General features: G+C 39.5%; 1 protein-coding gene across 3 annotated transcripts in view; it reads left to right on the top strand.

Annotated features, from left to right (window-relative positions):
- The window catches only part of PIGO (phosphatidylinositol glycan anchor biosynthesis class O), a 547,687-nt gene that overhangs the window by 149,258 nt on the left and 370,457 nt on the right, over positions 1-27,972 (top strand). For all 3 annotated transcript variants that reach the window (XM_044077361.1, XM_044077374.1, XR_006365544.1), the window contains exon 2: positions 4,645-4,788. In XM_044077361.1, coding sequence (XP_043933296.1) covers positions 4,645-4,788 — 144 coding nt within the window. The remainder of the gene's footprint in view (positions 1-4,644; positions 4,789-27,972) is intronic.

Consider the following 27,972-nt stretch of genomic DNA (forward strand, 5'->3'; position numbering starts at 1 on the left):
TGAAAGGTAAGACACCTTTGATCATTATAAGTAAAAAACTAAGAGCTCTCATAAAATCATCCAAGGCAAATTTTGAGAGAAAAATCGCCAAGGACTCTAAAGACAATCATAAGGCCTTCTTTAGCTATGTTAGAAACCTAGGAGGAAACTCCCAGATATGCTCAGAATTAGTTCAAAATGATGTGAAAATTACTGAACCTACACACATTGCTAACATACTGGCTGACAGGTTCAGTGCAAACTTCTCCCCTCCCCCAAAAGGAGAGATATCTATTCCAGAGGATTGTAGCCCCCAAACATCTCCAACGCCCAGGTGAGAACTGCCCTCACTAAGGCAAAAACACAGCATCCATGGGACGGATGGTGTCCCCGGCTGTGTGCTTCATGAACTCAACGAGGAATTAAACCCACAGTTAGGACAGCTGTTTAATCTTAGCCTCACCTCAGGATACGTACCCAAGGAGTGGCGCATGGCGACTGTGGTCCCACTTCATAAGGGCGGTGCCTCCACAGACCCTGGAAATTACCGCCCCATTAGCTTGACAAGCCTTATCTGCAAAGCCATGGAGAGGATCATAATGGAACTCATAAATAAAGACATAGGGAACTTGCAGACTTTGGATCCAACCCAGTTTGGCTTTGTCAAAGGCAGATCCTGCCTCTTAAACTTGGTTGACTTTTTCGAGACAGTCACCAAGGCCATTGATGAGGGAAAGGCAGTCCATACAGCCTACCTCGACCTGGCAAAGGCCTTCGACACAATACCCCACTCAGGTATCATCGAAAAACTCATCAGCTTGAATGTCAACCCATACATCACAAGATGGGTTGCAAACTGGCTAAGCGACAGAACCCACAGGGTCAGAGTTGCTGGAGCCATGTCAGACTCAAAGCCTGTCACAAGTGGTGTCCCACAGGGCTCAGTCCTGGGTCCACTCTTGTTCGGCATCTACTTTTCTGAAGTACAAGCAAACACAGGAGGGTTATGGCTGACAAAGTTTGCAGATGACTGCAAACTGGGCGCCATAGTCGAAAACACATCTGACACAGATATCCTCCAGAAGGGCCTCACAGAAACGGATAACTGGTGCCAGAGCCATGGCCTGAAGTTAAACGCCAAAAAGTGCATAGTCATACCCTTCGGGAAAAACAAGTACCCCTAGCTACCATATAGGTGACAATCCACTGAGCACAGAAAAAGTCATCAGGGATCTGGGGACCCAAGTTGACAGTAGTCTTTCGTTTGACACTCATGTTGCTAAAGTAGTTAGGAAAACCTTCTATATCGCCCACCTGATCATGAAGGGATTCACATCTAGATCAAGGAGGTCATCGTCCCCTGTACTCATCACTCATTAGACCTATGATTGAGTACAATGCCCGTTCGAATGTATCTGACCAGACACCTGATGCAGCTTGAAAGGCCCCAAAAGTTCCTCACCAAAAGGATAAAGGGTCTCAAAAATATGTCTTATGCTGCCCGACTGAAAGAACTCCAGCTTTATTCAGTCTCATACCGCTTGCTCAGAGGTGACCTGTGCCTGACATATAAGGCCATGTCAAACCCAGATTTGATGAATATGCTTCACCTCAAAAATCTAGATCCCTCAGAACCACAAGGCGGGAGACTTAAACCTTGACACGGTTATAAATAGAACGTGCTGGAGGGACAGATTCATCACCCAGAGACTCCCTATGCTGTGGAACAAAATCCCGGTACATGTGAGGCAGAGCACCTCGCTGGCCTTGTTCAAGAGGAATCTTGACCAATGGATGGGAGATCGCAGATATACCCCAGGGATTACTTCAGTGTCACTGCTTGACAGAGGCACAGAAAAATGATAGGCATAGTTTTTATTCAAACTAAAGGGGTGGCGAAGCCACATAACTATGGGCTAGGCTTATAAATGCCCTTGGGCAGATAGCCTAGTATGAACCTATGAACCTATGAACCTATATGTGTGTGTGTGTGTATATATATATATATATATATATATATATGTGTGTGTGTGTGTGTGTGTGTGTGTATGTATATATATATATATATATATATATATATATATATATGTGTGTGTGTGTGTGTGTGTGTGTGTATATATATATATGTATATATATATATATATATATATATGTGTGTGTGTGTGTGTGTGTGTGTGTGTGTGTGTGTGTGTGTGTGTGTGTGTGTGTATGTGTGTGTGTGTGTATGTATATATATATATATATATATATATATATATATATATATATATGCATCATCCTTGAAACATTAGGCGGAGAAACTATTTTACGTCAAAAATATGTTAAGAAAAATAGTATTACTAATGAAGAAGCAAGTAAAACAGAACAATTTTATAGACAGACCATTTTCTAAGCCCAGTAATGCCCTCCAGGATGTGTGTTTCTGTGTAAATAATGCCTTTCCATGGGTGTAAAGGTCCTGCGCCTGTGGCATCAAACCTCATAATACCCCTGGGTGAGTGTTATTTACACAGTAACACACACCCTTTTGGGCATTATTGCTGCCGTATTACGAAGGGCAAGGAAATATTAACAAAATGACACTAAGATTATTAGTCTAGGATGTGCTGGAGTGAGGAAATTACTCTTTCCCCTCTTATTATTCATAATTTCATATTTTTCATATATTCATAACTGAGAGACTTGCACTTTAATGAGCTGTATGATATTAAAACACCAGTTTAGGAGATAGGACAATTTACTGTCAATAAATACTAGTTTACAGCACACTATGTACCCCAGGGATCACTTCAATGGCCTTGCTGGACAGAGGCACAGGGAACTAATCTAAGGGGGTGGCGAAAGCCAACACATTCCGACTAGGCTTATAAATGCCTTCGGACAGATAGCCTAGTACCTACCTATGAACCATAGTGGAAATGTTGATACTTGTTTTTGTTAGGAATTATAAAACTAAGAAATATTTCCATTGTACTTAATATTTGAAAAATCAAGTGACATACAAGCTGTTGCATGACATTTTGGTGAAACCTTTGATGTTGTGAAGAAAACTGTCTCTGATATTTGCAGTGTAAGTTATATATCTTGGGAGATATCCGGTATTATTTGTATTGTTAATTTTACAATTAAACAGGTTTTCATATTGTTGTAAAGGTGTCAATAAATATGCACTTACAGAGGGATTTCTTGTTGTCTTGTGAAGGCTTGTTTGGTTAACAAAAATGTGTTCTAACAGTATGTGCCTTTGTTGTGTAGTTTTTAAGATATACAATTTTGTTTGTGAAAGTTTAAAAATATATAATTTGGAGTTTGTGTGCCTTGTATGTCATAGTATTTATAGAATTGACTCTGCATGCACTATTATCACTGTAAAGAATACTGATAACAGTGCTGTTTGTACAGTTGTAATATCTATTATTGGTCACAACATATTTACATTTGTTTATCTTGTGCTTTTTAAGTTTATTTTCAGAAAATGGTCTGAAATACAGGATGTGTGTAGGCTGCTAGAGGTGTGACATTCCACAGCACATATGTGTTAATGAGTTAACTGTATGATTGAACAATTTGGTTGTTACGAGTTTCTTTTTATCAACATTGTTCATTTTCACTACTCTATTAAGTACCTTTTACCATATTTACTTAAACTTCACATTTTATTCAGGTAAATCTACTTTTGTGGGAGTGACTGAGGAAGACAACTTTCTTCCGAAATCACTGCAAGAACTCCGAAGTTTAGTAGATTTTTAACCTATTTCTACTTGACTTTTTGAATATTCACTAAGTAGTATTTATATGTTCTTTATTCCGTCCTGCCAATCTTTCAAAACTTAACACTTGATAAGTAGAGAGAGGAGTGTGTTTGGCTACTGAAAATGCAATAGAAATGAACATGTCAGAAAGAAGACAAAATGGATAGTGTCTGCATATGTTACTATGTTGAGCTTCAAAACTGAATGTAGGATAATGTAGTCCTTTTCAGTGACTGTAACTAGTGAGAGAGTTTTTGAGGATGTCATTATGCAAGGAAGATAAACTATGCACTTGGTAAGTGTAAGTAATTTGTGGAGGTTATTGAATTCATTTTATTGACTGGATTGACTGACCCTTAACAGATGAGTAGAAAACCACATGTACAATTTTTCAATGCATGCTTTTACATACATACATACATGCATACCTACCTACCTATAGATATAGCATATGTACACACACACACACACACACACACACACACACACACACACACACACACACACACACACATACGAGAATCTAAAATGCACATTGTAAGATGAGAAATATGCCTACCTAAGCCATTTGGATTTAATCAGGCTGACATTTTGGCCAGTGTTGTTATCTTGTCCATTGTCATAATTATGGATGTGTGATGTCCGGATGTCCAAGATGTAAGAAATACTAAATGCGGTGTGTTGCAGAAGTGGTAGTAAATGTAAACATGAGGCAAGGATAATACTTTGAGAAGCTGAATCTTAGGTTCCTTTAATAATGCAGACTGCTTTGAGTATATATGGTCCTGCTGTGTACTACTATGAAGATAAAGTTACTTCATATTAAGTTACAAAGATACACCAGTCTATCTGACTTTGTACGTAAAGAGTGCTAAAATGCTAGAGATTTCATATGTATGTTTTTCTCTGCAAGGTCGGAAGGTCGTGTTCATGGGAGATGATACATGGGATGGCCTCTTTCCAAACCAATTCTTCAAGTCCTTTCCTTTTCCTTCCTTTAATGTAAAAGATCTTCATACAGTGGATAATGGAATTCTTCAGCATCTCATCCCTACAGGTAAGGAAACTGTAAGATAAGAAGTGAAGGCTAGGAATTGTTAAAAGTTTAAATTTTTTTTTAAATTGTGTTGTGAATTATAAAATGTAAAAAAATATTCTTTCACATTAGCTGGTTGGTTGTTTTCAAGTATTGCTAAAGATTTGTAGTTAATCACAGCAAGAAGAGTTTGTTTCTATTTCATATGAAACGTTTTTGTAATGTTTGTACACTTTCTGTCATTGTAAAGCAGTATGATCAAAGCTACACTGATTAGACATGCAAAACGTGATGGTTACAATACTGTAACTGCATCTGGTAGTAATATCATAAATAAAGAAGTTAATTCAGAGATTACATCCCAAGATTCCTCCTGAACAGTCAAAAATACTAAAATATGACTCATGCACCCTTGGGGTCATTATTTAACTTTAGTCTTAAAACAGGCTTTATGCCCCATGATTGGAGGACTGTGGCCATCCCCATTCATAAGGGAGGACCTTCAACAGACCCTGGAAGGTACAGACCCATTAGTCTGACTAGTCTTATTTGCAAAGCTGTGAAAAGAATTAATGCCCCTCTTGGGCTTTGTCAACAAATGTACAGAACTAGGTATAAAACCCCTTTGTAATACACTGCAACATTCTCTCCATTTATTTGAAGCAGGGTCCTTCTCTATCCTTATTTGAGCACAACCTGGACCAATGAATGGGAAATCGGAAATTCACCCCTGGTCTGGCAGCTATTTCTCTGTTGGGCAGAGGCAGTCAATAAATCACCCCCTATATAAATCAAATTTGTGGGTGACATTTGGGTTGCATGGCTAGGCTTATAAGGGCCCTAGTGGTCATTAGCCTACTATACACCCATGAACCTATAACAGGTTTTACAGAGTCCTTGACATGCAGATGAGTAATGGCTAATGATGGACAGTATGATGACTCCTTGGTTAAGGTTTTTGCGTGTCAGTTCCAGGATCCAGGGTTCAAGCCAGATTTCTCTAGTCAATATCCGTTTGGAGTTTGCATGTTCTTCCCGTGTCTGTGAAGATTTTTTTTTCTAGGTACACCAGAGTAATATATACGTGTGTGTGTGTATAGTTTCAGTGCATATATTGTCAGTAATGGCTAAATGGAGAATCAAGGACACAGGATGCGCACTTATCAGAAGCTTTATTTGGACTACTGAATGTTGTGTAATCAAATGACACTGTACTGTTAACTCCCTTTTAAAGCTATGAGATGTGTCATTTATATGTATTTTTTTGTTTTGTTTTTATCTATCATTACTCCTGACCATCAAGCCTCGCGTCCGCTGTTCAGTTGATCTGTTCATTCCTCCAGATCTGAGGTCTCTGCTTCTCTATTTTGGTCTTCTCTCATTCCTTGGATGCAAGAGTTGAGTGTTCTGGGAGTGGTGGCATCATTCTCAGTTGAAACAGAAGCTTTTCTTTTGAAATCCTACCTTCCACTGATGCACAGAACTACCGATGTCAGGTGGGCATGCATTGTTGCCGCAAGGCTAATATCCTACACCTTTGTGGTGATGCTTCCCCTTTGCTCACCCACCTACAGCTGCAGTCGTTTTCATTTTTGCCAAAGTAACACCATTGTGGCTCCCATACAAACTATACCCCCTTCCTATCCCCCCCCGAAAGAGATGAATAGGCCAATGCCTTGTCATTCATGTTTCCCCCTGCAAGTTCCAAAAAGGCCCCAAGATGCTAGTTGATCATTGGTTAACTGGGTCATAGGGCTTTATCCCTATATGCCACAGAGCTTGGTTGTATTATTACTAAATGTATGTTTCATTGCTGTTTAAATGAAAAGCTAAAATAAATGGATACATTGGTTTTACAATTATATGTACAACAATTAGCAAGTGTATCAGTAATATGTACAATAATTCAAGCTGCAGAGACATTCCTATTTCAACAATGGTAGTGCAAAACTTAAAAAGTAAAAAAGATTCCAGAAATTTACAGTCACTAGACATTATACACTCACTTCACTAATTAGGTTAAGCCAATCTCCTATATCATGGATATTATGTATATGCAACTTGCTACTGTTCTGCAGAATTCACTAGAACAGTTTCTTGATTAGCTATGACATTATTTTGAGATTTCTGGATATGCAGTATTCCCTTTGCTAAATTTCTGTACTACCGGCAGCAGCAAAATTATTTTTGTCTGAGTTGATGGTATTGACTACTTCTAATAGCAACACATCAGCATTCTAAGGTAGATATTGAGATACTGACATCTCTGACAAAATTCTTCACTTTGCTTTATAAAACAAGTGCCTGCTATTTCGTTCATGTATCTGCAAATACATAACTTTAACAAAATACTATCTCGGGTCTTATTTGGTAGATAACTTTTGCTGGTACATGACTCTTTTTTAACTTTAACTACAAATACTGTGTAAATTGTTAATTTGTCTCTTTCCTTAACTCTGGTAAGTTGCTTACAGATTTGACATAGTAGTAGCAGTTTTGCATACACTGCCTCTCTTTTAATAAGTTAATCACATTAATTTGATTCTGTCACCTGTAATAAATAAGAAGTGAGTAATTTATACTGAAGATGTATTATATCAGTAGTTTTGCTGGTGAAAGTCCTATACTCCAGAGAGGTAATTTTTTGTTTGTATTTTGTTATCACAAGAAGGTTGCCGTATTGTGCAAATTTTTTATACTTTTTTAATGAGATATTTAAATGTTTGGACCATTTTCATTACTTTTTCACTGCTTTGAGATATCTAAGACTTGATGTAGTATGCTTAAATACTTTCTTTTTGCAAACTCATAAAACTTTTGAGTCATAAACTGTAAACTGCTATCAGACACTACTTAATCAGCTATACAAGTGATGTATAAGCTACCTTATTGCAGGCACGTACATCTACTAATGAAGATTATCTAAATGCGCTCATGATCACTCATGGGATACCCTAAAGAGGAATATGTCTGCTATTTACATTTTCCCCATTTGCCTCACAGCACCTTTCTTGACACCTTCCCACCCAGTGACCCTCATAGACACAGTTATCATTCACCAATACACTTACACACACATATCCCTACTCTGACAAACCTGTAACTAATAACTAACCCACTTACTGTGTCCGTCCAGGCAGATAGAAACGCACACACATGTACACTCACCCCAGACCACTCATACCCCTACAGACATGCATACACACTGACACAAACAATCACACCTCACACATCTCTGCAGATACTTACCTGATATTACCTTTTACTCTATCTCCTCCATTGACTACAATGGAGGAACACACAGCATTTTGGCTGTATTATTTAACATGGCTGGTTGTGCTAATTTCACTCGGCTGTATAACTACCCTGTGTGGAGACACCTCAAGGTGAGAGCACATGGCTAATTAGCATAGGCTGCTCCCCAGGAATGTCTCCTTAGCATTTAGCATAGCTGTGGTGACAGCCCACTGCAGTGATTCTATACACCATGTAGAATCATTGTGGTGTGTCTGTTTCTGACTTGGAAAGAACTACTGCCAATACACATTTGTGTAAGGGCTTACTGTTGGAAATAGTTCTTTCTGAATCCTAGCCAATATTTCTAAATACAACCTCTTAACTAACAGACAAACCTGGGTTTTATAATAACTATAGCACACAAACAACACTATTTACCATAACTAACTTTATCTTTAAAGCTATGGAAAAAGGTCAGCTAACGGGTGGTCTATTTATCAACCCAAAGCTTTGTTTTGGTACAAGTGGCAGTGCACTACATTGTTTCACTTCATAAGTAACTGAGAATTTACCGTTACACATGGACTCCATCCACCCAGCAGTGGAACCGTTTCAGCAGGAATACCTTAAGGCTCAATTCTACGTCCAAAACTCTTTTCCATATTCATTACCCTTTCCTGGTAAACAAATGTTAAATAAACAAATGTTAAATTAATTAATTAATTAATTAACAGCCTACCTTTTTGATATACCCACCCTAAACTCTGCACTGTATTCTGACAGCATCATCATTTACTCATGGATAAGTCATCACCACCCCCACCCCCAAATTACAAGAAAAGCTATACAAAAACTTCAGATTACTAGAGTACTGTCTTTCTGGCATGCATCACCTTGAAGGTAGGCTCAGTGAAGCCTGTGCCTTCCTGGAGTCAGTAGTGCAGTGTCTTGTAATTTTGTGGTCACTGGCACCACCACATTTGCTGTACCCCCCTCCTTCTTTCCCCAATTAGTTGATTTTTTTTTTTTTACTCTACAGGCAGGTCTGTGCTCCTGATCCTGATAGTTTATCAAACCACATCTCCAGTGATGCAGCTGATCTATTATTCCCTTTGCAAGAATTGTTTTGACCTGAATTAGTATTTACCCCACCTCAATTGGACATTCCTTTTCCGTGGGCATTTGTGTTCTTCACAGCCAGTGTTTGCTTCCCCAGCAGTTATGAGAAACCCACTTCCCCAGTGCCTTGCTCCTCCTTGGTGTTACTCTGTTTTTTGACTGTACTCTGACATCTGCCCATAGTAATTACCAGGTGTGGTGTCTTCTTCTTAATTGCTTGTTGGTTGGTTTCAAACAATTGGACTGCCATTAACATTATCACATAGTTCTAGCATCTTATTTCAAGATCCAGGTCTGAATTCTTATTTTCCCCCCTGCCAGTGTTAGTCCAGGCTACCTCCTATGCATCTTTTAAGCTGGCTGCTGGTGTCACCCCCCCCCCCCCAGTTAGGGCTTCCTAACTTGTGTCCAACATCTGTTTACCTCCTGGGATCAGCCTGTTTTTTTAGCTTATTTATACTGATTATTGCTTCTAGCAATTTATATATATAGCACTTTGTATTGCCTGCTGCATACTTTTTACTGTATTTTATTGCTATTAACTAATCTGTACGGGTAACTGATTTGTTTGCAGTTAAAAGCATTCTGCAGAGTCTCCTTGCCCCTTTATCTGTTTAAAAACTTTCATTTTATGGCTCACTGCTGTGATAAAGATTTTTGTAGTGTTTACTGTCTAAAAGAGTGTAGGCTAATAGCTTTAGCATTGGTCCCCACCCTCCCTCTTTGTTGGTATCTTGTTATCACAAATCACAGAACAGCACTATATGTAGTCCACAAAACACACACGAAAATATAGCGCCAATAAATTTAATAACACAATAAAGCTTTCGGGCTATTTTAGAGCTGGGAGTAGTGCCACGAGGACTCCGGATACAGAAAATGCCTTCATATGCTAATACATATCCAGATTTGCTTGGACAGTGGCAACAATTAAATTTAAAATTGAGTGCGGACTACATGCAACTAATGAACATTTTTTTAAGCCTTTGAGAATCATCTGGAAGAGGAAATAATAAGATTGGAAAGTGAACTTTTAACTATGGCTTCTCACTCTGTAGCATTAAATTTATATCAGAATATGCTTGACTGCTTGCATTTACTAGATATAAAATTAGAATATAAAAAAAACATAAAGTATAACGTGATGTTGCCAATTTTAAAAATGGCCATATCTTCTTGTTGGCAAGAAATAATAGTGTAAATAAAAATAATAAATTTGTTAAAGAAAAAAATCAAACAAAGCAAATAAGTACTGATGCTGCTCCTTTAATGTTGGAACAGCAATCATCCAATCAAGAAGTGGCTGTAGAGATTCATTCACCAGGACTTTCCAGTCAACAAGCATTGAAAAATTCAGATGACGTCATAGTAGAGAGTGCGTTGACTTCAGGAAATAAAGAGAGAGTCAACAGAAGTAGCTCATCCAAAATACCTAAGGAACAACAGCTGAACCAGAAGACTCCAGTAAATAATGGAGGTACATCGAACTTAGTAACTCCTTTTTCCCCTTTTCAAATAAAGCTTCCCGAAAAGGTACCTATACAGCAGGTAGTTCAACGGAGAGGCCGCTTGATGCAAAGGGAAGAGCAACAAGCAACAGGTGGTGTGAAAAGGAAAAGCAACAGCCCAGCGTACTTCAACAAGCTAGTACGACGACGATAGAAATGGGAAAAGGTACTGTTAATCTCTCCTCAATAACACTAACAGCAGTGCAACTAGAAGCCCTCAGCAGAGGAATTAAATTTATTCCTACAGCAGGAGATAACATTGCACAGGCAATAACTGACTTAAAACTATTCATTCGAACTGTAAGTCTTAAACTAATTTTTAAAGACATGAATGTAGAAACTCCTGCTTGTAAAAAGTTGAGTACTTTTTCGCCAGAAATATGTCCTATACTGACAGCCTTTATGAATGTAACTGAGAATGAATTAAGAACATATCATTCTAAGGCAAGAAGAAATAGGAAATACAACATAACATGTGATGAATATAAAACATTGCAAATGTTAGAATAGGTAACAGAATTATTATAAAACAAGCTGATAAGGGGGGAGCAACTGCTATAATGGATCGTGAAAAATATTTTGAGTCATTTAAAATTATGTTAAGTGAGGAAAGTACGTTTAAACAGATTTCTTTTAGTGAGGTGAAGAAACTTATATCAAACATAAATATGGCTATCTACGACTTACAACTTAGAAATGATATAACCTCAGAACTATTTAACTACTTCACTGTTCCATGTCCTGGGATCCCTCAGATATATCCCTAAAATTCACAAGGCTATTGATAACCCACCCTTGAGGCCTATAGTCTCAGGGGGGGGTTGGTCTACACAACCAATTTCAAAATATTTGCAAACAGTATTGGCGAAATATCTAGCCAGATGTCCTAGTATTATTAAAGATACTGATAGTTTCTTGATTAATTTATTTGAATGGCATAAGGGATATATAGGAGGAAATTTTTTATTTGTCACTCTTGATACTACCTCACTTTTTACGGTAATACCAAATAAGTATGGGAGAGAGGCCATACGGAACTTTCTTAATATGGAAATAAAGCTGTAAGGAAGAGATATAGAAAACATCTGTACATTACTGGAAATAGTGTTGTCACAAAATGTGTTTATTTTTGATAATGTACCCTATTTGCAACTAACTGGAATGGCAATGGGAACACCAGTGGCAAATACATATGCGTATCTGGTGTTATATGAATGGGAGAAGAAGTATGTTCTTAGCAAAATTAATAACCTCAATAGTAAAGTTGTTCTCTGTAAGAGATTTGTAGATGACCGCTTTCTGGTATGGCAGCTGGACAAAAGAGAACTGGACACCTATCTGAGTTATTTAAACTCTACAACAGAATTCCTGAGATTTAAAATGACAGCATCAGAAGAAAATATAACATTCTTAGATGTTCAGTTATACAAGAAAGGAAATAGAATAGAAACAACTATACATAAAAAAGAGGTGGCTGTCTGTAGATATATTAGTAGACATAGTATGCATGCACCGCACACTTTCAGAGGAACTCTGAAAGCTCAACTGATTAGAGTAAGTAAACTTAACACTGAGGAAGTGAATTTTGAAATGCAGGCTAATAATGATACAAGAGTTTATTGATAATGGTTACTCATTAACATTAGTGGATGAAATTTATAAAAGTGTAGTAAGGGGCAGGCAAGATAAATAGACCAAAGTTTGGTACACTGCAGCAGGAGAGATCCTTCAAGGAAAAGAAGAGACAAGTAACTAGATACGTTACTACTTTTAATACAAATACTGAAGGAGTAAAAAATTAGAAAAAATTGGACTACTTTGATGGCTATGCCAGAAATAAAGAATATAGTTGGAGAAAAAACATTTTTCTCCTACAGAAACTCAGAAACATTAAAAATGAAATGATGTTATAAAGATTTTAAGGGGGAATGGAAGAAGGACAAAATAAGAAAAATATGAACAAAGAAATGCTATAATTGTATTTTTTGTAATGATATTTATGAAGAAATGGACATTTATAAACATCCAACAACAGGTAAAGAGTATTTTTCAATATCACTGCAACATGCAACACAATTCAAGTGGTTTATTTAGCCACATGTGTTGCATGTCCTGGATTTTATATCAGTAAAACCACCCGGAAATTGAAGGAACGAATAGGGGAACATAAGTCAGAAATTAGAAGGAAAATATTGACGAATGCTTTAAGTAAGCACGTTTCTGACAATGGCCTAGAGCATCAGTTTAAATTTAGGGTAATTGATATGATAGTAATGGGTAGTAGGGGTGGTGATGTGAATAATGCTTTGGAGTTAAAAGAATATGAGTGGATTATTAGATTACAAACCGACAATAATCCAGGTTTAAACAATACAATGAGTTTGAAGCCAACATTGGTAAAAAAACAGAGCGAAAATGTATAATTGAATAACATAAGTAAATTTTTCCCCTCTGTTTTTGTAAGCCTTAATACCTTGTTATTTGTAGTTCATTATATTTTATATAATGTATTTAATATATGATTTTAGAATTTTAAGAGTCTTTTTTTAAATTTTTGTAGAAAAGTTTCTTTTGGATAGGCTGGCTGGATCATGTGATTTTAACTATCTCCTATTTAAAAAGTAGGAAAGTCTTATTTTAATTGTACTGATGAAGGGTGGTTAGCTCGAAAGCTTTATCGTGTTATTAAATTTATTGGTGCTATATTTTTGTGCGAGTCTTGTTGTTATACTTGGTGGCTTTGCAGTTGCCCACCCCTACTGTAAATTTTATCTGGGACACTCCTCCCAGTCTAGTGTCATTAGCTCATTCTACCTAATACAGAGAGAACATCTGAAAAGGCCAACATACTTAGTTTCTTTCCTTCTGTTTCTCCTTTTTCCCTTTCTTTAAAAAAAAAAATGCCTGAATCTCCTTGTGTTCTGACTGTGCTTCTCAAACGTTTTTGAAATATAGAGTATATTTTAGTGCATTTATTAAAATTGTAGTTGCCTTAATATTGTTACAACTCAAGTGCTCTAGGTTGCACTGCATCTGAATTGTGTGTTTTAGCTGCTTTTCTGTATATATAGACTGCTCTGTATATGTAGACTAGCTGCTTATTCTCCTGTATTACTGTCTCTTAAATAATTTTTCAGTTGTGCACTTGCCTAGCTTCATTTAAAAAGTTTTAAATTGCTAATTTTGTAGAGTTTTAATTGCATTTACTGTTTAGGGCTACACACTCAAGTGTGTTAGCCTTTTCTGTGTTTGTTTACTGTATTATTGCATTGTTTAGCCTGTTTTAAACCCCCTCTTCTTTGCTCGTTTCCCACCTTTCCTAGCTACTATAGTCCAGATCCCAGGCTTTGCTGGCCTCAGGACTTTATTTTCTGTGTTCAGACCTATCCAGACCTTGCTGTGGTAGAGGGAAGTCCTACTGCTTACCAGTGGGAGTGGTGAGCATTGTACTTGCCTATCTAACACTAGAGGAGTGGTTTCCAGCTCTGAAATTGTAATTTTATTAGCCTTTTTGGGCCGATTTCTATCCCTTTCAACTTTCTGGCTTAAAAAATGCATGTATGTGAGCATTTTTTGCATTGTGCAACATTGCGGGGCTACGGTTAAACTATTCCAGGTGCCAGCAAGTCTGCTCTTCAAATTTTCCCTTAGAACTAGCTGGTTTCTCAGTATTGGCACTAACATTTGAAACCCTGTGACTAGCACTTGCTCTAGAACCTGCTGGAAAGCACTAGGAAGCCTTAAACTGATGCAAGCACTCAACTCTCCTTGTCAATAAGGAGAAATTAATCGTAGGCACTAAACGGCCTATAATTGCAAAGTACCTTGCAATGGTAAGAGAAAACAGCTCTTGTACTTTGCAAAAAAAAAAAGCACCTAAACAGGCATGTCCAAGGGTCATCTTCCAGTGATTTCTCCTGTCCACCTGGTGAATCTGGGCATACTGGGGCAATGCAGCAACTGCCTCATGTACACAGACAACCCTCTCCTCATATCACTCAACACTACAACCTGTGAGAGATGCAATTACATAGCCAAACTGGAAGCAAAGCTCTCTCCAGACAACATTGTGCTAGACAGTCAAGAAGAGAAGGTTAACACCTGCACTACACTTCAGGCAACAAATAGCCCTTCAAAACCCACAACAACACCCACACATAGCAACACTAAACCCACATATGTGGAGGCCCTTAGCATTAACCTGCCCAAGCAACAAGGACCTCCGAAGCTAAACACACAAAAAATCAGTCACAACCGAAGTGACACATAGCTCACAACACCAGTGTGCCACCCAACAACAGCCCCTAAGGCAAGACAATGTACCCAACACTTTAGTCATACTTGACTGTATAGTCAGGCACATTGATGTCCCACTCACCAGGCTGGACAAGAAGAAAATTACAGTCAACTGCCTGTTGGGTGCCAGGATCTGCCACATAACACATGCAGTCAAGTCGCTCCACAGCAAGTACAAATACGACTCTGTCATTGTCCATGTTGGAGTGAATGACTTGAGACGTACCTCCCTGGACTACATGAAAAGAGACGTGGAAGAGCTCTCGGATTATGTGGCCCAGGCAGGTATGACCCTAGCCCTGAGTAGTATCCTGGCTTTGCCCGGAATGATACAACAGTATAAGGACAAAATAATTGACTTCAACAATTGGCTAAACTTCTGGTGTCATTCAAAGGGGATCCAGTATCTGTCTGCCTGGGAAGACATGATTGACAAACCACGACGCTTTGCCAGAGATGGTCTGCACCTGTCACCCCTGGGATTCAGGTTACTGGCTAAAGCTGTTGCCACCCATATAGTGCCTTTTTTAGGCAAGGTTCAAAGGACAAAACCACCACCGTAACAGATACAAGCATGCAAAATCTGAAGGTAATGTTACTCAATGCTAGAAGTCTAAACCTCAAAATGCACTCTGTCGAGGCACTCCTAAAAATGGAGAACATAGATATCTGTGCGGTAACTGAGACCTGGATCAAGGCTCCAGAGAGCACCCCTGCAGTACCAGGCTACAACTCTTACCACACTTTTCGGCCACCAAACCATGACCAAAACACTAAAGGTGGAGGAGTGTCCATATTCACCAAGGATATTCACTCCTCCATGCTAGTTGCCCAATACAATGCATCTGAAATTCTCTAGGTGCAACTAACACTAGGTAAGACTGCAATCCAAATTGTAGCTTGCTACAGATCCCCCACCATGCCCCAAGATTCTCACTACACCTTTCTAAACATACTGGAAAATATTAAGATACATCAAACACCCTAATACTGGGTGATTTCAACTACCCTGCCATTAACTGGGAAAACTACTCTGGTACCAACACCTTTTCTCAATGGTTCTTGGAATTCATAAATTCCAACGCCCTGGATCATCTAATCCATTATCCCACCAGGGGCTCCAGTATCCTAGACCTGGTCATTACCAACATGGAAAATAGATGCTCCACACCAGTGGTCAACCCCCTCATTGGGCAAGTCTGACCATAAGCAAATTACCCTTAACATCCACATCCCACCCCACCCTCACCCATACCCCCAGTAAGGAAACCGCCATAAAAAACTTCTCCAAAGCCAACTTCATGCTACTCAAGTCATAAGTGACCGACTTAATGACACCCATGCAGACGGGATCTGAAAGTTCGACTGCTGAATCCTGCACTAGAGGACATCCACTCGTGCATGAATCATGCCATCCCAAATAGAACCAAGACGCTCTCTTCCAAAAAAAAGAAGCCAATCTGGTGGTCCCCTGCCATAAACAAAGTATACAACAGAAGGAAGAAACTCTTGCAGAAAAGAAGAAAATCCCAGGATGCAAAAAACTCCCATACCAGCCTCAGTAAGACGTTGAGATCCCTCATAAAATCCTCCAAAGCTAGTTATGAAAATAAAATTGCCAAAGATTCCAAAGACAACCACAAGGCATTCTATAGTTATGTCAAGAATCTAAATGGCAATGCTCAGATCTGCTCTGAGCTACAGCAGAATGGCATTAAATATACTGATTCCAAAGATATTGCCAATATCCTCGCAGATTGATTTAGTGCCAACTTCACCCCCTCTCACCCCCTAAAGGGCCCCTCTCAATACCAAAAGATTGCCAAATTCCAGTAATCATGGCCACACAGGTATAAACCGCACTCTCCAAAGCTAAGAATACAGCATCCATGGGACCAGATGACATCCTCGGGCTGTGTACTACATGAACTACAAAATGAACTGGCACTTCACCTAAGTGTCATGTTTAATCATAGCCTCACCTCAGGCTTTGTGCCCACTGAGTGGTGCACAGCTACAGTTATCCAACTCCAGAAGGGGGGATCCACCTTGGATCCCGGGAACTACTGTCCCATCAGTCTGACAAGCCTGATCTGCAATGGCATGGAACGCATTATCATGGAACTTATAAACAAAGACACTGGCAACCTTCAAACACTGGACTCCACCTAGTTTGGGTTCGTGAAGGGCCGTTCTTGTCTCTTGCACCTGATTGACTTCTTCAAATCAGTCTCCAGAGCTGTGGACGAGGGTAAGGCTGTCCACACAGCCTATCTGCACCTCGCCAAGCCCTTCGACACCATCCCCCACTCTGGAATCATAGATAAACTTACTAAGCTGGGCATAAATCCCTATGTCACTTGATGGGTTGCCAACTGATGTACTGACAGAACTCAGACTGTAAAAGTAGCAGACTCCAAATCCAGCTCCAGACAAGTAACCAGTGGAGTACTTCAGGGTTCAGTCCTTGGACCACTCTTGTTTGGCATCTACTTCTCTGAAGTATAGGCTAACACTAAGGGACTCTGGCTAACAAAGTTCGCAGATGATTGCAAACTGGAAGTCATTTTTGAATCCCCAAATGATGTGGATATTCTACAAAAGTTCCTTACAGAAACAGATGCTTGGTGCCAGAGCCATGGGCTCAAGCTTAATACCAAGAAATGTATAGTTATCCCCTTTGGGAAAAAACATGTAGCCATAAATTACCACATAGGTGGCAGTACACTAAACACCAAAAGTGTGATGAGAGACTTAGGGACACAGGTGGACAGCGGTCTCACCTTCGATAACCACATTGCCACAACAGTCAGGAAATCCTTCTATGTGGCACACCTCATCACTAAGGGCTTTTCATCCAGAAAAAAGGAGGTCATTGTCCCACTGTACTCATCCCTCATTAGACCCATTATAGAGTACAATGGCCCGTTTGGTATGTACCTCACAAGACATCTGCAACAGCTGGAAAGGCCGCAGAAATACGCCACTAAAAGAATCACAGGCCTAAAGCAGATGCCCAATGCTGACCATCTAAAAAAACTCCAGCTATACTCTGTGGCATATCATCTACTCAGAGGTGATCTCTGTTTAACATACAGGGCGATGTCAAATCCTGAGCTGTTGGACATGCTGCACTTAAAGAAATCCCAGTCCCTCAGAGCCACAAGCTCCAGGGATCTAAACCTTGTCATCAAAATGAACAAAACATGCTGGAGGGATAGGTTCCTGACCCAGAGACTGCCCATACATGTCAAGCAGAGCGCCTCCTTGGCCCTCTTCAAAAGAAACCTTGACGATTGAATGGGAGATAGGAAATTCACCCTGGGATCATGTCAGTCGCCCTGTTAGACAGGGGTCCAGGGAAGTAAATATTGTGGGAAGAAATGTCCAGGGAATTGTTATGGCTAGGCTTGTATAGGCCCTAGGGCCGATAGCCTAGTACCAAACTATGAACCTATGATTCCTTTGTCAGAAGTGCAAGACCCATAATTGCAAATTCCACAACTTTATTTTATGTTGAATTTGTTAACCAGGTAAGTGAGCTAGTCCAAGGATCTCTTTTCAGCCATGACATGGCCAAAATTGGCAAGACAAAACAGATAGATAAATAACATGTACAGGTCTTTAATTAATACAGACATTCACAAAAAAGTGATGCAACATGTACAGACCCGTGATGATGCATGCACACGACAAATACAGAATATATATTACACAGGCATGTATACACACACACACACACAATGGGTATCCTTGGGCTAGTGGTGAAATGCAGTTATAATGCAAAGCAAGTATTTATGTCTATATTTTATATATATATATATATATATATATGTGTATATACATATATATATATATATATATATATATATATATATATATATATATATGTATATATAGATATGCATATATATATATATATATATATATATATATATATATATATATATATATATATATATATATATATATATATACACATATATATATATATATATATATATATATATATATATATATATATATATATATATATATATATATATATATATATATATATATATATATATATATATATATATATATATATTTTTTTTTTTTTCCGAAAACCCTACATTCCTACCAGAACCCTCCGCTGTGAAAACAACTTATGTCTACATTCCAAACAAAAGAGCTGGACAGTGCCTATAGTGTCATGCTACTGCAAAGCTCTGGAACTCTGCCAACAAATATTACTACCACTGACAGTTTCAGCAACTTCAAACAGATTCAAACACACCCTAAAAATACTCTTTAATCAGAACTGCCCCTGCTCTTTTCCTAACAGGCAAACTCCATTCACCTTCTAGGGCCTTTCCTTTCTACACCTGGTGATCCCTAGACCTTGAATCTCATCCACTAACCATTACCATATCAAACTAAGACTCTTTATGCACCTTAAACTTTTTCCATCCTACTCCTCATTTCTCCTGAACATATACTTTCTTCTGTTTTTCTAACCCTCTGCCTAATCCTCACTCTCCATCTCAAGCCTTCCTGTACAAGATGAAGAAAAAAGTGTAACCTGCAACATCACTTTTATTTAATATTGTTTGTTTAGTACATGTTCTATTACTCTATCTATCTATATATCTATCTAATCTGTCTGTCTGTCTGTCTATCTGTATCTATCTATCTATCTATCTATCTGTACTTAAGTAGTATTAATCACTTATTTTGGGTATGCTTTAATGCTTGCTATTGTCTTGTTTATGTATTATGTTTTAACTATATGTATTCATTTGGAGCTTTTCTCCCCGGGTCTCTGCTGAAAATGGGTCCTTGACCCAGTCGGACTTTCCCGGTAAACAAATGTTAAATAAATAAATATTCATGTATTTTGTTTTCTTTGTTAAGTGGAGTAGAAGTACAGTAAGTACTGAATTTGGCTGCAGTTCCATAAAGGAGTTGGTTTTGCTCCCCTATAAATTAATTGTAAGACTGCTATATCTCAGACCAGGGTAATACTCTGAGATAACCTCAACTTAGACTTAGTATATATTCCTTATGTTTGTACTTTTATTCAGAGAATCAATAATGCATTGCATGGAGTTTCAGTGGTAAATCCATCAACCCATGCTCTAGCATCAGGAATGTGTGGTGTATGTGTCCAAGATTGCTCTTATAGGTTCCTACTTTACATAGGCCTTCCCTTATGTGTTCCCAACTGCCATTGATTACCAATTAACCATGCTTTTCTCTTATTCCATATCCATAGTGGCAGTACATTTAAAGTCTACATGCCTTACTGCTCCACACTAGGCAGTGGGCATTTGGCATCTTTCTAATGTTACCCTCGGGACTGTATACATTTGTGGGTTCTTTCCACAGTCCCTGTGCCAAAGCCTGATCAGACCACACAGTATAAGCTCAGTGGATGCTACAGTGTGTTCCTGTGGGGTTCACCCAAAGTACTTGGGCTCTTCTACCCGACTTTCCAGGATCACAAACTATTGTTGACTGGGTAGGCAGCATCATTCTTAGAGTCTACACCCACTGAGTTACCAAAAGAAGACCAGATATCTGATGTGGATGTGGAGGCGTGATGCTCCACAGCAGGTAACTTGGCATTTGGGGAACTGTTTTGGCTGACACAGAAGCAGAGCCAGTAGTCAGTAGGTTATATACTCTCACAATAGAAATGCTTTCTGAAGGCTTGTAGGTATTAAGACTAGCCCTCCTTTTCAGATGTTCTTCGTGTTTCACTGTTGCAGTCATTACATTTGGGTAATCTGCTGGCAGGTTGCCCTCAGTTGGCCTGAATTCCAAAGTCTTGGGTCCTGGTTCGGTTGCTGTCTTCTCTTCCATGACGTCAGGGGTATAAAACATGCAGTCTTTCTTGCCACGCGGTGCCCGAAGCAGAAGCATTTCACAAGTGCCGGTCGGCTGACTACTGAAATATTCGAGTTTGAGTTTCAGAACCGAAGTCTTCACTAAAGCTAAGTACCCCGTTGGGGAAACTTTTTTCTTGCTTTTTACCGATGTCAGAAAAAGTTAATAATTGTATTACTTGTGGGAAGCATGTACCTCATAAGGATTTCCATTTATACTGTATTCCTTGCCTAGGCCCTGATTACAAAGTGCCTGACTGTCAGTTTTGTGCTAGATTTAACCAATGCACTATTAAGCGTCGGTATATTTTTGCATCTAAGTATTTTGGAAACAGATTTAACTACCCAGAAACGTCATTGGATAGCAATCCGACTACCGGAGTACATAAAAAAGCACAAAGAAAAGGACAGAGAAAGGCAGTCGAGATCCAAAACCGATGACGAAGCTTTTCCTAAGCCAGTCACCGGTTCGCTGGTACTCATTGAGGTGCTTTCACAGCCCCTGATACCTGCTACTTTCGAGTCGCAGGCCTCTACCGACACCCATGTGGAGTCCGGCATGCCGCAAGATACTCAAGGTATTGGACCAACGGATGTATCTCCCTCTGATGGGTCCGGAGCCGCTGAGCAGGCACCGGCTTCTGAGGGTGTATTCAGACCTCAACATTTTTATATCAAACTGATAAAAGCTGCAAAACCAAAGGCAAAGACATCTTCTAAAACTAAAAAAAAGACAACGCCTGAGCCACGTGCACAGGCCTCTATGCCTAAAAAACAGATGATCAAAATGGCTGAAGACCTTATTACCTTGATAAGGGGTACCCATCCCCCTCCAGATAAGAGGCCTAGGCAAGACACTGACTATGAATATCCAGATCAGGTTTCTATTTCTTCTGATTCCTCTTCTGATCAGGAATTATCTTTACCTCCCTAGAGGATTCTGATGCTGAGGAGTTTATTCCATCTGCATCCCCTCCTGAGGATTATTAATTTGGAGAAACCTTGCATACTTTGAGGGAGCATTTTCACTGGGAGAGTCAAGACTTCTCAGAATCAAAAAAGAGGCTCAGGGATTTCCTTCTTCTCCCTCGGCACAAGCCTTTAGCCATTCCCCCTGTTTTAGACATTGTGGATGATGTGTTTTTGGAGTCAAGCCTGACCCCTTTCTCCTTACCTCCGGCTCCCAGTAAGCCTGACAGGTATTACAGGGTCCCTGACTCTCATAAATTTTTATTTAGAAACCCTGCTGCTGATCCTGAAACTATTTCACAGGGTCCAAAGGGAGTTAAGGCCTCAACAGCTAAAAACCCTACCCCGTCCGACAGAGATTCAAGGGCACTGGACAGATGGAGAAAAAAGGTTTATACATCTGCAACCTTGGCAATCAGGGCCTTAAACTGTCAATTTCATATGCTTAAGTGCCAACAACATGTTATGGGATTGCTGAAACAAAAAATGATGTTGATTTCAGAATGTGCAGAAAATAAGGAATTGCAGGAATTATTGCATGCAGCTGAACAAGTTGGAAAGCATACTTTGCAATGTGGTTTTGATTCTTTTAGAGGCCTCCTGCAGGGCCGCAGTTACTGGATCTGTGATTAGGAGGCATGCCTGGTTAAAAGAACAAAATTTGCCTGATTATGTTAAAGCTAAATTGCTAGATGCACCTTTACAGCATGATTCTCTGTTTGGTATTAAGGCAGAAGAGGTTTTAAAGAAAATGGAAGACAAAGCTAAGTCTATGCAAACTGTTAAAGATTTCTTACAAGTGCAGCCACCTAGATTCAGTAGACACTGGCTTACAAAAAACTGGTCCTTTCCTGTGTCAGACAGAGCTCAAAGGGGCAAATCCAGATGACCCAAGGGTTCCAGGTACCAGGCTCATGACTCCTACAGGTCAAAGCAATGGGTCGCATCCACCTCCAAATCTGGAGGAGATAAAGCACAAACCTACAGAAAGCAATCCCAATGACTTCCCTCTGCCTACACCAAGCACTTATCTTTTGGCAGCACCCATAGGGGGAAAATTAGCACTAATTGCTGAAAATTGGCAGGTAATAACCCAGGACAAGTGGGTACTAAACATCGTATCACAGGGATACAGATTCCATTTCCACACTTTGCCAATGACAAATGGTTGGCCAGATGTGCCAAAAAACAATGGGCAGAGGCACAGAAACAGGTTATGTTCCTCATGGATATGGGGGCCATTCAGACAGTACCAGAACAGGAAAAAGGACAAGGTTTTTACTCAAGACTGTTTTTGGTACCCAGAAAGGACAAGGCCTGGCGGCCAATACTGGATTTATCGATTTTGAACACATATCTGGACATTCCAAAATTCAAAATGCTCACTTTGCAACAGCTTCTGCCCATGCTGGGCAAGAATGCTTGGCTGGTGACTTTAGACCTAAAAGAGGCATACCTGCATTTCCCAGTAAGAAAGTCGTGCAGAAGATACTTCAGATCCAAGGCTGGCTTAATACATTACCAGTTCTCTGCACTGCCCTTTGGCTTATCTACTGCACCCAGGGTCTTTACAAAGTGCCTGACACCAGTAATTGCATTTTGCAGACAAAGAAGTATTCAAATATATCCTTACTTGGACGACTGTCTCATTCAAGCAGAGAACAAGGACACTCTTCTACGGCACCTGGCGTTTGTGAAAAGGCTTCTAACATGCCTAGGGTACACAATAAACGAAAATAAATCACAACTGGTGCCCTCTCAAAAGATAACATTCCTGGGTGCAAGCTTGACTACAACTGCCCAGATGGCTTACCTCACGCCAGACAAACAAAGGCAACTGACTACTTAATTCAAATTGATGGCAACAAAAATCCAGTCTTCTGCAAGACAAATTCTGCAGGTTCTGGGCTTTATGGCATCCTGCATCCTACTAATTCCATGTGCAAGACTGCATATGAGGAAACTTCAATGGTACCTAAAAAGTTTGTCACACAGTCTGGAAACAATGATTTCTCTCATCCCCTGTCTGCAACAGGAGTTTCTATGGTGGGCAAAGGCCTGTCACCAAAACATGGGATGGCCCTTCACTCTACCCCCTGCCAGCCAAACCTTAACAACAGGCACATCAGATTATGCCTGAGGGGGCCCACATGGCAGGAAGATGCATTCAGAGCATATGGGCACCAAATCAAATGCATCTACATATCAACCAGAAAGAGATGCTAGCTGTTCAAAATGCCCTAACAGCCTTCAAGGGCTTACGTCATCCAGGACAACTACTGATAAACACCACAGTCATGTGGTATATAAACAAGCAAGGGGGCACACACTCATACCCCCTTTGCAGCTTAGCCATGGCACTGTGGGACACAGCTTTTCCTTACCAAATAAATCTTCAAGCTCAATTCCTGCCAGGAAAACAAAACACTCTGGCAGACGATTTAAGCAGAAACCTTATAGATCCTCACGAGTGGAAACTAAGTCCACAAGTCTTCAGCATAATAGCAGAGAAATGGGGGAGCCCAGACATAGACCTATTTGCCTCTCCTCAAAATTATCAACTGAAAAGATTCTGCACAAGGACGTATCACAGACAAGCATGGAAAGTGGACGCCCTATCCTTCAGTTGGAAAAACCTATCAGTTTATGCCTTTCCTTCTCTGCCTCTTCTACCCAAGGTCCTCCTAAAAGTCAGACAAGAGAGGCCAAAGATGATATTAATTGCCCCGGACTGGCCCCACCAATACTGGTACACAATCCTAAGGAACTTATCTCAATACCCAGCTTGGACCTTGTCTCAAAAACCACAACTACTGTCCCAGCAAAACAATCAGATCCTGCACAATCAACTACAGACTCTGAACCTGGCAGCATGGCTAATCCTGTAATCATACAGACAACAGCTCTCAGCAAAGCTGTGATGGATGTCATTTTGGAAGCCAGAAGGCCTAGTACTAGAAAATCTTATGCTGACAAATGGAAGAGATTCTGTGCTTGGAATCAAGCACAAGGAACTGATACAGCAGAACTGCATATTCCTCAGATATTACAATACTTAACTGAGATGCTTGACAAAGGCCTATCTTTCTTATCAATCAAAATCCATGCCTCCGCCATTTCGGCTCATTACAATACAGAGCCACCAATCTTTTCTCATCCTGTACTAAAGCAGTATCTTAGAGGAGTCAAACATTTAAGGCCTCATAGAAGATCACCATTACCTGCATGGGACCTCAATTATGTGTTGGAAAAGCTCACCCTCCCTCCATTTGAACCAGCTGCTACTGCTGATATAAAGTTGGAAGACAGCTCTGCTACTAGCAATTACTTCAGCAAGAAGAGTTTCAGAGCTACTTGCCCTCATGGCTGTAGAGCCTTTTATCATATTTTATCCAGGCAGGGTATCTCTGAGGACAAATCCTACTTTTATATCTAAGGTCGTTTCCAGTGTGGCTCTTAACCAAACAATTCATCTGCCAACTTTTTATCCAAATCTGCAGAACAAAGGAGAGAGAATTCTGCATTCCTTGGACGTACACAGACAGCTAAGATTCTACTTGTGCAGGACTAAAGCTCTAAGAAAAACTGAGCAATTACTAGTGTCACATGCTGCAGGATCAGACGGAAAGGCTATTTCAAAGCAGACAGTTTCAAAGTGGATAAGCCATTGCATCCGTTTCTGCTATTTACACCATGGCAAACCTGTGCCCAAGGGCATTAGGTCTCACTCCACCAGAGCTGCAGCTACTTCAGCAGCCTTTCTCAGAGGAGTACCAACCAAGGACATTCTAGAGGCTGCTACTTGGAGTTCTGTTCACACCTTTACAAAGCATTACCATTTGCCTCTCTAAGTCCAGGGTAGGCTTTGCCACTGCAGTGCTGCAGGACCTTATAGCCTCACCTAATGCTGTTTAGCTCCAGCCTACCAACCATTGCTTTGGGATTCTACCCAAATGTAATGACTGCAACAGTAAAACACAAAGAACATAGTACAGTTGTGTACACTTACCATAAATGTAGATGTTAGAGTATATTTACTGTTGCAGTCCAGATTACCCTCCCTCCATCCACCTGTCATTTTACAGTTTACCTTTCCTTCTCTATCTCTACAACCTATGTGGTGTATTTGCTTGTAGATGAAGGTAAAGTTTATATTGATGCATATAGATATATAAATATATATAATATTGCTACCTTTTTGGGGGGCACCTGACATCGGTGGCAAGAAAAACTAAAGAAAATGGCGTCGGCTGCATGTTTTATACCCCTGACGACTTGACGTCATGGAAGAGAAGACAGCAACCGATGCAGGACCCAAGACTTTGGAATTCAGGCCGACTGAGGGCAACCTGCCAGCAGATTACCCAAATGTAATGACTGCAACAGTGAATACACTCGAACATCTACATTTATGGTAAGTGTACACAACTGCACTTTCCCCACTGTAAGTCATATTTTGTGATGTACTTGGACATTATGGGCATATCCTTAAATGGCGATTCCAGTCCATTGCAAGGCAGTTAGACCTTTTTGTCTGCCTAAGGAGTTTGCCATGTTTCCTCATACTGACAGTCCAGGCACAACTGTAATAATGTCTGTTCTGAAGCAATACACTCTCCCCAGGCTACCACTGTTCATCCTTCTTGTATAGACTCAAGGCCTTTAAACTTTTTTTCCAAGCATGCTTTTATGTAACCAGTCCCATCTATACAGATATTTTTTAAATAATAAACTTATGACATAGGCAAACATACATTTATATAAATGAAAACAAACTATATTGACATAATTCTATTCGCACACATTGTACGTAAATTATAATCTTACCCAGTCATTGTCAGTCAAATATTACATACTTCATTTATGTCCTGTGTTCTTTTAAATGTCATCCCTTCCCTGTGTGTATTGTTTCAACAATTTCCATTTTTTTTCTTATGTACTTTGCTCTTACCCTTTTCTAAGTATCCCAATTCTAGTTGTTTTTATCTCTGTTACTATATTCACTACTTCTAGTACAGTTGGTTTAGACTTTGCTTTCTATTTTCTAGTAATTGCTTTTTTGGCTGTCACCATAATTGACACACCAAAGCCTTACTGGGTCTAAGCAGTTCTGATTTCTTTATCATAGCTCAGAAAAATAATTTCACTAGTTACATCAATTTGCTCACCCAGCATCTCTGACAGAGTAGTCTGCAGGAATCTTTAAAGTCTTCTGGGAGTTTAATGAGTTGGCAAATAATGTTCTCAGGTACTTCTTTCTTCCCCCTCACACCTCCAGCATTTGCTTTCTACCTGAGAAAAAATTCTCTGGAGTTTACTCAAGGTTTTAAAATATCTATGTAAACATTTCCAAACACAAATCTTAAATTTTCTAGATTTTGTTGCATATTTGGGAGACATACATATATCCCCCATTGTTTCTTTGGATTTACAATTCACAGTCTCTCTCCCCAATCCTTTCTAACCTCACCTGATTCATTCTTATAGTTAATGCAATATTTTTATGCTTTACTAATTTTTCCTTTTTAACAGCAGCTTCTGTTCTGGATTCTGCTAAAAACTCTACCAGTGCTGGTCTTTCATTTAGGACCTCCCTATTTCTTTCTATTTGCCTATACTGTGATATCATTCCTTGATAGGGAAGGCAATCTCTAACCTGCAGTTCAAATAAAGTCTTGGCGTGTTTATCTTTACCTCTCTAGTTTTGCCCCAAATACTTTAGTTCCTTTGCTAGTTTTCTCCATTAAATTCCAGCTCCCTCTTGCCTATTGTCTGTATCCCTAATTGCATTCTTCCCTATTTGCAGAATCTCCTTTCTCTATTCCTGTGTTGACTTAGTTCTTAGAATACTTTCTGCTGCTTTATGAATATAATATTCTGTATGATTATTGTTATTCTCCTTAAAGGTCTGCATCCAAAATCACACTGTCCTTGCTTCTTGAGCTTCCCCCTCTGTTTCATCATCATCCCTTTCCACTTTGAAGTATAGTTTTCTGCTTGTGCTATGTAGAAGAGCCTTAACTGTGTTGCTCTGAAATACCCTTCAAATCGGGTAATCCCAATCTGCCTTGTTCTATTGGAAGAATCAAGTTATCCCAATTGACTCTTACCGTTTTCCCCTACCAGATAAAACCCTTCTGCTCTATATTAATTGCTGTCTACAACTGCATGACCTGTGTATAAGACTAAGGTGACTAAAAACATTT

The sequence above is a fragment of the Protopterus annectens genome, chromosome 1.part1 (assembly GCF_019279795.1).
Source record: "Protopterus annectens isolate FY-2018-M chromosome 1.part1, PAN1.0, whole genome shotgun sequence".
Taxonomy (NCBI): Eukaryota; Metazoa; Chordata; order Ceratodontiformes; family Protopteridae; genus Protopterus; species Protopterus annectens.